A 13,505-nucleotide genomic window follows, 5' to 3' on the forward strand; every position below is an offset into this window, starting at 1 on the left:
CTGTGTGCACTTAGTGTTAAATTTCTGTTTACATTTCCGAACAATGTCGAAATGGCTGCGAATGTAATGCAACCTTGCAGAGCATAAGCCCACTCAAGTATCAGCGGCTTCAGGTCAATCAATTGTCTGTTCTTAAATTAGCACTTTAAATTCAGTTTGCAGCTGAGAAGGAGATATTCTGAAGCTCGGGAAATAATCACTTTTGCAAATAATCGACCCTATATTGTGGCTGATACATGCACAACGTGCAGTCAGGTAGTGGAGAATGTACGAGGAAGTGGAGATTTAATACGTTTTCAAGTATCAACACTTTTATTTCATTTCACCTTATTTTCGTGCTTATATCCAATTAAGGTTCAAGTACGCTGTCCTGGGCACACACCTCAGCTATCTGGGCTGTCTGTCCAGGACAGTGGATTAGTTGTTAGTTGGTTAGTGGTTAGTGAGAGACAAGAAGGTGTAGTGGCCTTACACCTACCCATTGATCCCTTAAGAACTTGCTCTGGATTGGAGCCGGTACCGGGCTGCGAACCCTGTACCTACCAGCCTGTAGTCCGATGGCTTAACCACTGTGCCACCGAGGTCGGTACAACACTTTCAACTACATTCTCCAACTTAATCTATTATTCATTAATTTGTCTAAATACTATTTTGAATATTATAAATAAAAAAATTGTTAAAATTTCAATTACAAAATTAATAACCCCAAACAACAGTATCCTTTCGGATCTAACGATTCGGCTAGTACATTATCAGCAGTGGATGGAATGTTCTAAACGAGTAATAGTAGTATTCGACAATCTTCGTTGTATTCCGTATGAACTTGGAAAACTCTCTTTAGCTCTTTTATGCCTCAGCCACAAATGCACCGGTCACCGTGCGGCGCGCGCGCGCGTGTGTGTGTGTGTGTGTGTTTTTTTTGTGTGTAACCGTACGGCATCCTGGCGTCCTGGCGTCCGCGACATCGGTAAAGAATCGTAGAGTTATCCCAAAAATATTTGCCATGGTTACATTAGATACGGTGTGTTTACGGGGACCCTATGGGCTGACACATTTTTGGGGGGCCATACAATCTTAAGAACATCGTAAGGGCATCGTAAGTCGACCTTATGGCCATCGTAAGTCGACCTTATGGCCACCGTAAGGTCACCGTGCGATGCCTGTACGTTGTCCCGACAACGTAGGGGCATCGTGTGGCCTCCCTGCGATGTCTCTAGATACCGCAAGGTCACCTCAAGGCTGCAGGGTGCCTCTACGATATGTCTGCGGTGGGTTTCTGATTTAAAAAATCGTACGGTCTTCAAAACATTATCATTCTGCATTATAAGTTTCCGATGACCGTACGATGCCCCAAAATCGGCCAAACATCAACGTTGTCCGTAGGATGTCACCGATGCCCGTAGGATATTCGTAGGATATCGTCAAGAACACACATCGTACGGGCATCTTACCCACGTACGGTGCATTTGCGACTAAGGCGTAAAGCAACATCGTGTCGTCTTTGCAAATCGTTTAGCATTGTAAAACGATATCGTAAAGTTGCAAGCATTTATTGAATCAGGCAATCTAATTAAAATTAGCTCCACTATTACATGTGGATCCAAAAGCAGCCAGTTGGAGCTCATGTCCACCAATCAAAACCTTACTTGCAGAATCATGCCAGTGATTTGAAAATAATTTGAAAACATTCCCAGTTATCCTGAGGGTATACGATATGTTTCATGTGAATTACGAATGCCTTATTTAGACCAGTAGAACTAATTTTAATCAGATTGCTAACAACACTGCGTAGTCTCCAATGTCCAGGTAACATTTCGTCTCTAAATAATAATTTAAATATTGACCAATCACACTTCGCCTTTTATAACGTTATTTGGGAGCATACAAATTCTAAAAATATCGGGCGAGTCTATTTTAGTGGCCGCAGTACAGCGAACCATACCAATACGTACGGGATGGGTTATCGGTCTTCAATTTTACATTAAAAATTATTTATTTATTTATAAAAAAAAAAAAAAAAACCCCCAACTAAATCAGTCTTCAGTTTTACATTACAAATTATTTATTTTATAAAATAAAACATGTTTTAAGGCATTCGTAATTCATACGAAACATGTATACCCTCAGGATAATTCGGAATGTTTTGAAATTATTTTTTTAATCACTTGCATGATTCTGCAAGTAAGGTTTTGATTGGTGGTCATGAGCTCCAACTGGCTGCTGTTAGATCCACATGTAATAGTGGAGCTAATTTTAATTAGATTGTTGAATCAGGTCACAGGTTTATAAAGCTTAAATTACAAGTTCATTGAAAGTTTAAAGTTTGTTTGTTTAACAACAGCACTAGAGCACATTTATTTATTGATCATCGGCTATTGACTGGTAGTAAGCAGAGGAAAGCCGCTACATGTTTCCTAATTCAGCAAAGGAGATTTTATATGCACATTCCCACAGACAGGAAAGCACATATCACGACGTTTGACCAGTTGTGGTGCACTGGCTTGAACGAGAAAACCCCCAGTTAACCCGTGAGCTAAAGCGTTGTATTTGTTTAAAATGTACACATTCTGTCAGTAGTGAGTTCGAATCCAGACCTGAAAAATAAGATGTAGTCAGAACAATAGAATGACGTCACGTGTACGTATGTATTACGAAGACGTAGACACAGTGGTCTTTGCCCCAGACTATGCTCCCCAGTACCGCGGGCTCGGTTTTCTTGCCAATTTGTCTCATTTGTGACTGGCACTTGACATGATTCGCGGCTGATGGAACACTCGAGTCTTCCTCCCCATTCCCTCTGGTAACAATAGACACACAAGGCGAAAACATTGGCCTCAAGAAGTCCATAATAGCCGCCTGCAAGGTCGCCAACACAAGTTGTTTTGTAGGTTGTAAAGTCCACGTGGTTGAGTATTAAAAGTTCAATACAGGAAGCACGCTGGTATGGTTGTGCTTTTTTTTCTTTCTTTTTTAGATTTGAAGGTAGCAGTACCGGTATTGAAACGTCATTGAAACACTGATATTGGCGATGTGCAGTTTAAACGTATGTTCAGTCGTAGAAATCATAGCTTAGTATTAAAGGGACATTCCTGACTTTAAAGCTAATAAAATAGACAGTAATATGGATTAGTAAACTCACCTGTAATACATTTGTGTAAAAAAATCAATGAAAAGTGCGAAATTGAAATACTTACATAGAACAATACTTTCGGGATTCCCCATGACACGATTATTTGAAATCCTCGCGGAAAGGTGAAGGTCAGAGGTCGCAGTGATGACGAGAACACAAATTTCCCACAATGCAATATTCAACACGTTTTTGGGATGCAGTCGATTCGTCCACTGGACAATTTGTCCACGGACGATTCGTCCACTGAAAATTCGTCCACTGAGGAACTCGAGACGATTCGTCCACTACAAAAAATCAGCTCCGGACGATTCGTCCACTGGGTTTTTATTTCCCCAGTACATTTTCATGGGTGAAAGTTTTCCGGCATATGCCGGATTTTCCGATTTTTCTGGGTCTCTAAGGGCCGTTTTTCCAAATCGTGTAAATCCGTTGAGATTTTCATAGGGGGGGGGGGGGGGGGGGGTAGGGGTTATGACCCAACTTCTCCGATTGTTGATGGATGATTACTCCAAAGTTCAACAAAAAGTTCGATTCTACAACCTAGTTTTAGCAATGATTCAATCCGAGAAAGTTCCTCGATCTAGCAGATGCACATTTCAGTAAGTGCGCGTTTTTTGTGTGTGTTTTTTGTTTGTTTTATGGGGAGGTGGTGGGGGGGGGGGGGGGAGAGATCGTCGATCCTTTCGTTCGATTCCGACAAAACTGACTCAATGCGATCACCAGTCAACGGAAACACAAAATCGCAGTCCGTGAAACGAGTCTTCCGACGCGGAGGCTTGCATTACCTATTTACCACATCGTGACATGCGAGATAATGTACGAGCGAGTGGACGAATCGTCAGTGGACGAATCTTCCGGGGCATGATAATGAATACAAACAGTTAATAAAAAATGGATATTAATGTTGAATTCTAACTCTATTTTACTTTTTTGGTTATAGTATACCACAAAATAATGTTAAGAAACGATTACAATGTCAAAGAAATAACTATTAATATGTATGAAAAAAATGCAGTCATCGAGTGGACCAATCGTCCGTGGACGAATTGTCCAGTGGACGAACCGTATGGAAAGCACGTTTTTAATATTATTTATTTTTTAATACTGATGTTTTGCATTGATTACCAACGACTTTCCATTTGTTTCCTACAAGTCAGTAGTATTACAAATTTTTTTTCTTTAAACTAAGCGATACGAATGGATGCATTTTAAAAGAAACAAGTAGAAATGATGCCGATAACAATTCCAAGATTTCATAATAATGTTCTTTTTTTTTCTTCTTTTTTTCAACTTCAATAACTTTTTGATCTTGTCTCTTTTCTATTGCCTTCGGCTTGGCAAGCCTTCTGATCGTTCTAGCATTTAAGGTTAGGGTCACTTGTACTTATAGCTATAGAGATCTATAGATGTTGGAAAGATCGGAACTTTGGCCATTAGTCAACTCGCCCCAACCCAAGCATTATACTCATAATACTGTGATGGTGCAATTTTATGAGTATCTGGTCGTTTCGGCCAGTTGCTAGTCACTTCGTACCTTGGTCCTTTCGTACCATAGTCATTTCGTAGCTTGGTTCTTTTGTACCATAGCCATTTCGTACCTAATTTGGTCCTTTCGTACCATTGCAAAATTAAAAGTCATATCGTACCCAATCTAATTAGGTATATAAGATGCAAACACCACCTACAACTGATTTTATAAATCATTAAATATTTAATTTTGTCCCTAAAAAAAGATCAAGTCATTTCGTACCATACACTGAAACAAATTTGTTGTTAATTTAAGGGCGTTTCTGATCAGCAAAAACAAAAAACATATTGTCATTGTGTATAAGTAATAAACATGAGCAATTGGCTGATTTGGTAATCGATAGGGTAGTCAATGTTTTCAGTGGTTGTTATTGTTTATTTCTTAAACAAATAAGATAATAAGTAATATTCGACCATTTCAGCTGGTAACTGAAAAAAATTGTTCATATTTATTTATTTATTTATTATTATTATTAGCATATTTATTAATTATGAATGTAAAAAAAACACACTTTGGTCAATTGGAGCCAATTTCAGAAAACATCGAAGTTGGCCGTTAGTAGTACATACCAAATACGACTCTTGTCAGGTAAAATGGAAATAACAGTTGACAGGTGTTATGGTAAATCAATAACGATATGCTGCACAATAATGTGTTCTGATTTTCAAACTGTCAAAGTAAATTTAAAAAACAAAACAAAAAAAACACTGCTTTTATGCTATGGTCGATTCGTTTTTTATATACTGGTATGAAATGACTATGGTATGGAAAGACTTCTCACAATGGTACGAAATAACTAAGGTACGAAATGACTTTTTGCAATGGTACGAAATGACTAGGGTACGAAATGACCAGGCAGCATGGTATTTACATGTGCTCTACGTCACAAAAAGGTCACGTGATGCGCTTCAAATGCATGACAAGTCGAAGGGAATCCGCCGTCTAAACATAGACTTTATTTGACGGTTGAAGGGAAAAATAAATTGATACGTACGAACAAATATTTGGCAAAAATGCATATTGAGCTACTACGAACATTTGGGGGACCAAAAACACATTGGATATACAGATATAGATATTCTGGACAAGGAAATGTAAGTAAATTGTCATTCTAACAATTAAAAAAGGTTTTATTAGCCGGAAACTTTATAGCATTGCAACAAAGTCAGGAATGTCCCTTTAAAGCTGGAGTCTCTCGTATATTTGTATTATCATTTTAGACTATTAACGTTGCTTTTCTTTTCGATATCGTTAGTGTATGTTCGCTCTCTACGTCACCCAGCAAATGTACTTTAAAACGTAAAGGCTGGATGCAGTTAAACTGGCCGAACCTAGGGTTTTTTGTTTGTTTTGTTTTGTTTGTTTGTTTTTATTTTTTTTATTTTTTTCAACGCATTTTTTTTTGATGTTTTAAAAAACTATGCAGGTGGAACATAATATTTTAGGGTGATGATAAAACGCTTGTTATGTTAACGACACCGCTAGAGCACATTGATTTATTAATCATCGGCTATTGGGTGTCAAACATTTGCTAAGTTTGATATATAGTCTTAGAAAGTAAACTCATTACAGTGTTCTATTCGTAGCAAGGTATCTTTTATATACACCAACCCACACACAGGATAGCACATATCACGATCTTTGATATACCAGTTTTGGTGAACTGGCTGGGACGAGAGATAGTCCAAGTCTGTATGGGTAAATGCAGTAACATAAAGTAACAAAAGAAACGCCGACCTACCCTGCCTAGTTTAGTATTACTATTTTCTTGGCATGTTCTCGGAAACTCCGCGATTTCTTAAACGCCTTATCAAGACTGTATTTGTATTTTTCGATTAGCAAACGCAGATGACGTGATAGTATGTTTAAAGAGTTCTATTCTCACCCCAGTAACTGGTATCGATCGTGTGAAGATCGCTCTTGTGCTCGAGGGTAGAGCCCCTGGTTTGATTAGTACACAGGTCAATAATAGTATCAAACTGACATTGACGTTCTGTAATTACATTCTGGCTGGAGACTGGTAATTACAGCGTGATAATACACTGTTCGGTCCTACTCACTCTGCGATTGATTTCCAAACTTTCTACTCTGCTTCTAGGATATTTAGCTTCTCTAGATAATAATAAAGCATCCACCGATATATTACAATATACGTTTTGTTTCATGTTAGCAATGGTAGCTTGGTCTTGAACAATTTAACACTGGTTCCAATGGTTATCCGATTTTGTTCCAACCAGTACTCCACAACTGGTATAACAAAGGCAGTGGCATGTACTATCCTGTCTGTGGGATGGTGCATATAAAAGATCCCTTGCTGCTTATCGAAAAGAGTAGCCCATGAAGTGGCGACAGCGGGTTTCCTCCCTCAATATCTGTGTGGTCCTTAACCATAGGTCTAGCGCCATATAACCGTAAATAAACTGTGCTGAGTGAGTCGTTAAATAAACCATTTCCTTCCCTCCTTCCTTCCTCACTTCCTTCCTTCCAGTGGTTACTGTACTTGCAGTTGTAGGGTGGGATATGGTCCAATGGTAGGGTGCTCGCCTCAGTAGGATGGATCGTCCTTCATAGACTCGGGTTTCCCCCCTGCCACAACTGATATATCAAACGTTATGGTATGTACTGTTCTGTCTAAGGAGAAACGTACCAGTGGTGTTAATTCTCGCTACAGAAAAAGCATAATTGTATTAAACCGTGGAGCAGAAGATACAAACTCATCCAAAAACAAGTTTGCTAAACTCATCTAAATATTTAGTCTAGTATCATGTACTACTAATATAATTTATTACCAAAAGATCGACATATCGAATATGTAGTTGTTATCGTTCATTATTGTGTGTGTGTGTGTGCGTGTGTATGTTAGTGTGTCTGTTTGTGCGTCTGCATGTGTGTGCCTGCATGCGTGTGTGTGCTTGTGCGCGTGTGCATCTACGTGTGCATCTGCGTGCGTGCGTCTGTTTGTGTGCGTGTGCGTGTGTTTTATTAGTCTTGTAATCACAAAAAATCGTATAGCTTGCACTCGTCATTAATCAAATAGATCATACACAACTCCGTTACACATCATATCTGCTAACTACCCAGTGCTCCACAGCTGGTATATTTAAGATTGTGGTGTGCGCTGTCATGTTTGTTGCAAACTGCATAAATATAGCAGCTCTTGCTAATGTTTCAAAGGTTTCAAAGGTACGTACCATTTCCGTGGTGTACATTGTAAACACGACCAGAAACACACTGAATTTGGCAACACGTTTTTAATTGAAGAAAATTGTTAGTAAATTAACGGTAAAAAGCTGTAATAATCGAGCCTATTTATATTACAATGGTTAAGAACTTGGTTCGGTCGCTTTTACCGGCAGCAGAACAATGTATGGCGGCAAAACGCTTCTTTTCCACTCAGTCAGGTGTTGTAAACATCGTTCGTTTAAAATACAGCTGGGGTACCATTAAACAAACATTCCCTTCTTTTGAGACCAACTCAATATACAGACTGTAAAATATTTAAGTCACTTGATACTATTTACCCTGTTGGTGAAGTACCGCATGAGATAATGTTTACACACCTTGTTCCCATTTTGTCTAGGGTCTGCTACACAGTGGCAGTGCTTCTTTGTAAAGGTTTCGTCGCTAAGCTAAACACGTTGTAAAAACTAGTATGTTATTATTTGTTTTTATAAACCTACTAGCCTACTTTTGATGTCAGTTTACTTTAAAAGTAATGGATAACGTTATCTTGCAAAGCGCATGTCAGGTGGAATTTAAGTATATTTCAGTGCGCATGTCAGGTGAAACTAGGATCGTAATGAAAGTATTTTCGACCGCGCACGAGTGTTATCAGACGGTGAGTGACGGGCCGCTAACTTGTGTTTCCACTCTCTATAGAATGTCAAATCGGCTTCTCAACAACTCCAAAATGTTCCTTATCATCGACAAAACAGAGCTTATCACCGTGACGTCTTACTCACGTCTACTGTCAACAAAATATCATTTCAACAAAATAACATTTCAACAAAATAACATTTCAACAAATACCTTCAATTAGCTAGAACTGGTGGCTACAGTGGGAAGGAATGTACGTGTACGTGTATATATACAACATCCCACAGACAGTATAGCACATGCCACGGTCTTTATTACATCAGTTGTGGAGCACTGGCTGTTACGATATATAAGCTAGAGGACCGACCGACCGCATATCAGGCTAGAGGGTTTTTTTCCCCAAATCGATCATTCGTAAGAAATAAAACAAAGTTAATAAAACTCATTATCTCGCCTTCATGTAAAAAAATTTAATCTCATTGGTTGTTTGCCGTTGGACAAATCCCTTATACCCCTGTGGGCGGAGCCAAATTCTCTTATATCCCGTCTGTAATTTCCAACAGTTTCCAGCCACCCCAGTTAATGCTAAAGCAATAATTAGATTATAAATAACATTGATAATCAATCAATATTGCATAATTTCGTATTACAAAGATTTGAAGTTAAAAACTCGTTTATCGATGTAACTATTTTTTGTCAGTGGCAAGTGGTTTCGTTCGCGTACGCGTGGTACGGCTCCGTTAATAAATTGTTAACAATTATTGTCTGGCGTTATTTTGATTATTTGGCTATATGGTTTAACATGTCGGCAAGATAAATTCGTTGTAGAAGCATCTCTTGGGGTATATGGCGTTTTATGTACCCTCTGTGTGCTCATTTACCCCTCGCCTTCGGCTCGAAGTAACAGAACACACAGAGGGTACATAAAACGCCATATACCCCTCGTGATGCTTCTACAACTTATATTATATGCAATGCAGGATTTATAGTGATCTGAATTTGTATACCAATATTTAAAGACAAATACGAGTTCAGTGAACCTAATTTAAAGTCCGTTTCTGTTTTATTTAACGACAACACTAGAACACATTGATTTATTATGAGATATACCAGTTGTGGTGCACTGGCTGGGACGAGAAATAGCCCAATGGACCCACCGACAGGGATCTATCATTGTCCGACCGTGTATGAGGCGAGCCCTCTATCAGTGGGCTACGCCCCGCCCTCCCCTCCGGTGGAGGTGTTCCATACTAATTACACCTGTCTATACCAAGGAATCAAAATGGAATTGTTACGTGCACTGTGCGAAACACGCCTTCTTGCAAATTAGCTTAAAAGCTCTGCTTTTCGTTTATGTTCATGTATTATCTTTTACTACCAATATTAAGCAAGCAAATGGGAAAATAATACTTGTTGTTGGTTACGAGCTTGGACGAGGAATGTCGTCGTTAATTTCGACACTTAAGACCATGCCACCAGCTGGCTGGCTAATAGGCTGGTAGAATAATTGATGCTGATGTAATTTAACTTCCAAATTATCTGAGTGGTTCTAACGTCTCTCAAAGTGGTTCTATGATTGGATCATGATCAACAAAACCTTGCCTTGAAGTTACGTTTATGTAAATTATATGATAAGAATGTCTGACTGTTAACATCTGTCGTATGTGCTAGATTGGAGTTTATAAAATTGTTTTAAAGTTAAGCGTTAAATATTACACTTACTTGTACAATTAAAAACTAAAGAAAATGGCTATTGTTGTTGTACGAAAATATCTGAGTACCCAAATAAGGCGGAAATGAATAAAAACCAAGGGACAAAAAAACATCACTGATATATAGAGGATTCGTCACGAGTATTTTTTACTACGGAAAATATCAACCGAGTCTATGTTAATCGGTATTTGTCGAGGCTCTGCCGAGACAACTACTGATTAACTAGACGAGGTTGATATTTTACATATTAAAAAACACGAGTAGCGAATTCTATTTATCCTATAACACTTCTAAAATAACATTTTAATTCAGGGTTTTTTAATAAATCACAGTACTGAAGTCGCCACCATCGATACTATGACGTCATCACGATTAGCACAGATTAGTTTGACGTCACGCATTTTAAACAAATCTTTGAAAACGTTACGCTCAGGTACACGGGTCTTATTGGCTTGTAAGCAAATGACCCATCCACAACAACACATTACCTAGAGACCTTGCAAATGTGCATACCATTATTAACCGGGTTAATAAAGTAAAATATCACATAGGTTTATGACATGGATATCATGGGTAAATTATAGGATAATAAAAAAAAACTATGTTACCGACATTAAGTCAACTGTTCTTGACAGACGGTTAAGTTAAAAGTGGGCGGGATTTAGCTCAATCAGTTCAGCGCTTGCCTGAGATGTTTGCGTCGCAGGATCGAATCACCTCGGTGGATCCATTCAACTGATTTATTTTTTCTCTCGTTTCAACCAGTGCACCACAAATGGTCAAACGCCGTGGTATGTGCTTTCAAATCTTTGAGTGGTGATCTTCCCACCTTAAATGTTTAGCTGCCAGCTTGAAATAAGCAGGAACACAGCTTGGAATGTTGGAACGAATGGTTCACACATAACATAAAACAATAATAATCCAGTAATAAAACTTTAATTGTATTCCGTGGATTTCACATAAACAACATTGGCAATAATAGTGGCAGTTGTACATCCTGGTACTTTAGGGTGACGATGAAGACATAGGTCCTGCTTTCTAAGACGATTGAACAAACATTATTTAAAACATGTTTTTTTTTCATATGCTTTACAAATATGCATATGTTTACTCTGAGTTGCCCGAACTGCAAAATATACTAAGGCAAATACATTTAACGATTTGGTCAAGGTGCTAACATCAGAGAAAGTCGTGATTTTCACAGATACATTAGAACTGGATTCAATTCATGCATCATTTGTCAATAGTTTTAAAAGGAGATGTTCAATACAAAATGAAACGCTTAGCTGTTATATTATTGAGCATAGCTTACGTTTAAAGTACAATGCAGTAGTACCAATTTTTTATTATTTATTTATTTATTTATTTATTATTATATGTTTTTGTTTTTTACTTACTATATTATTGGGTTAAAGGCAAAGTCCCACATCGTTTACCCTACTCAAAAACAGAGGCGTGTGGATTACTTCCTTGAAGAATACACTGTGTGCACGTTTGTCTTTAGTTGACGTTCGCTACTATAATCCATTTTTCAAACCTGTTACACAGCTAACGAGGATTCAGGGTAGGCGATGGGGAATGTACTCCCCCTCCCCCAAATTTCAAAGTGCCCCTAAAATTAATAGACCGGATCTATTTGTATTTAGTGGAGGGCATATATTGGTCGTTTTAGGGGAATAACTACGTACAATGTGTTGGTATACTTCTGGAATAAATTATCGGTGCCATTTTTAAACATTGCATCCATTCATGAATACTGTAGAAATCCTTTGCAAACGTTGCACCCACCCCCTCCCTGAAAAAATGTCGCCGTCCGTGTGCCATCAGTTACAAATTAACGAAATTGTTTATTTGTTCTCTATGTATGGCTTCGTAGCTATAATTCGTAGCTATAATTCGTTTTATACCAAAGTATGGCTGTTTGAACAATGCAGTTCTCAAACATTAAATGCACGCTGTCACATATTTAAGGACCTTATTTCTCTAAAACTGGATATCGAATGGAAATTACATTCATTTGGGATACCAAATCTCGCTATTGTATCACCCAAACATAGTTTTCGAATTATGGATCATCACCATAATTAATAAAATAATTATTAATTAGTGGAATATATTGGTTATGTAGATAGTTGAATAAAGTACTGTTTAGGAACAAATTGAATGTATATATATTTTGAGGTAATATTTTGTTGGGCCATTAAATAGGTCGATGGTATGTGACGATATGCCTTTAATATTATATATGTTTAGATTCATTCAGTAGGTACAGCTGCCGCGTAGCCTTCACTTTAAAGAGACAGTGCTGAGTTCGCTGCTGTTGTAAGACATTCCCGATTTGTAGAATATTTTTTTAAAGTTGCAGACCCTAGTTTTAACTCGTGAAAATAGATACTAAGTTTGGTTAATCCACAAACATAAAACACATTTGGATAAAGTTACAATGGAGTGAAACAGGAGTCTGTGAGTTGAAACTGGGAAATACTATCTAAAATAGACTAGAGCTAGTCTGTTTAACCGTTACTTCTCAGAGGTATATGCGTTTATTTTAAAATATGAAAAATTCATTTAGCGGTATCAGGATCATCAAGATGACCAGAAATGTACGGAAATGGATAAAGTAAAACTAAATTTAAGTAAAATACACTGTAGTGTTTAAAACAGAATCGGTGACTTTAACGTCTACTATTACATATGTAAAGTATTTTCTTGTTTAAAATATTGATATCTGGATATTCAATATGTTTCTGGTCGTTCTTCATACAAACATATTTATGTTATGAAATAAAAAAGAAGTTTAAGCCATGATAAACATTAGAACGACCAGAAACACGCTGGATATAGAAAAAAGAAAGAAATGTTTTATTTAACGACGCACTCAACACATTTTATTTACGGTTATATGGCGACACAGATAATGAGACAGGCAACCCGCTGTCGCCACTTCATGGGCTACTCTTTTCGATTAGCAGCAAGGGATCTTTTATATGCACCATCCCACAGACAGGATAGTACATGCCACGGCCTTTGATATACCAGTCGTGGTGCACTGGCTGGAACGAGAAATAGCCCAATGGGCCCACCAACGGGGATCGATCCCACACCGACCGGACATCGAGCGAGGGCTGTACCAGTGAGCTACGTGCCGCCCCACTGGCTATAGAGACACTGGCGTTGAAGACGAGACAATGTATTTACTGTGGAAGTTTAGACGTTATTAATCGGAACAATCTACAACGGGGATCGATCCTACACCGACCGCGCATCGAGCGAGGGCTGTACCAGTGAGCTACGTGCCGCCCCACTGGCTATAGAGAC

The 13,505-nt window shown here is 38.2% G+C and overlaps 1 protein-coding gene across 1 annotated transcript in view; it reads right to left on the reverse strand.

Annotated features, from left to right (window-relative positions):
* The window catches only part of LOC121372090 (adhesion G-protein coupled receptor D1-like), a 38,038-nt gene extending 37,033 nt beyond the window's left edge, over window positions 1-1,005 (reverse strand). Inside the window, exon 1 of the mRNA XM_041498352.1 lies at window positions 936-1,005. Within this exon, the coding sequence (XP_041354286.1) occupies window positions 936-1,005 (70 nt within the window). The remainder of the gene's footprint in view (window positions 1-935) is intronic.
* Window positions 1,006-13,505: the final 12,500 nt, after the last annotated feature.

Source organism: Gigantopelta aegis, chromosome 4, assembly GCF_016097555.1.
Source record: "Gigantopelta aegis isolate Gae_Host chromosome 4, Gae_host_genome, whole genome shotgun sequence".
In the NCBI taxonomy this organism is placed as follows: Eukaryota; Metazoa; Mollusca; class Gastropoda; order Neomphalida; family Peltospiridae; genus Gigantopelta; species Gigantopelta aegis.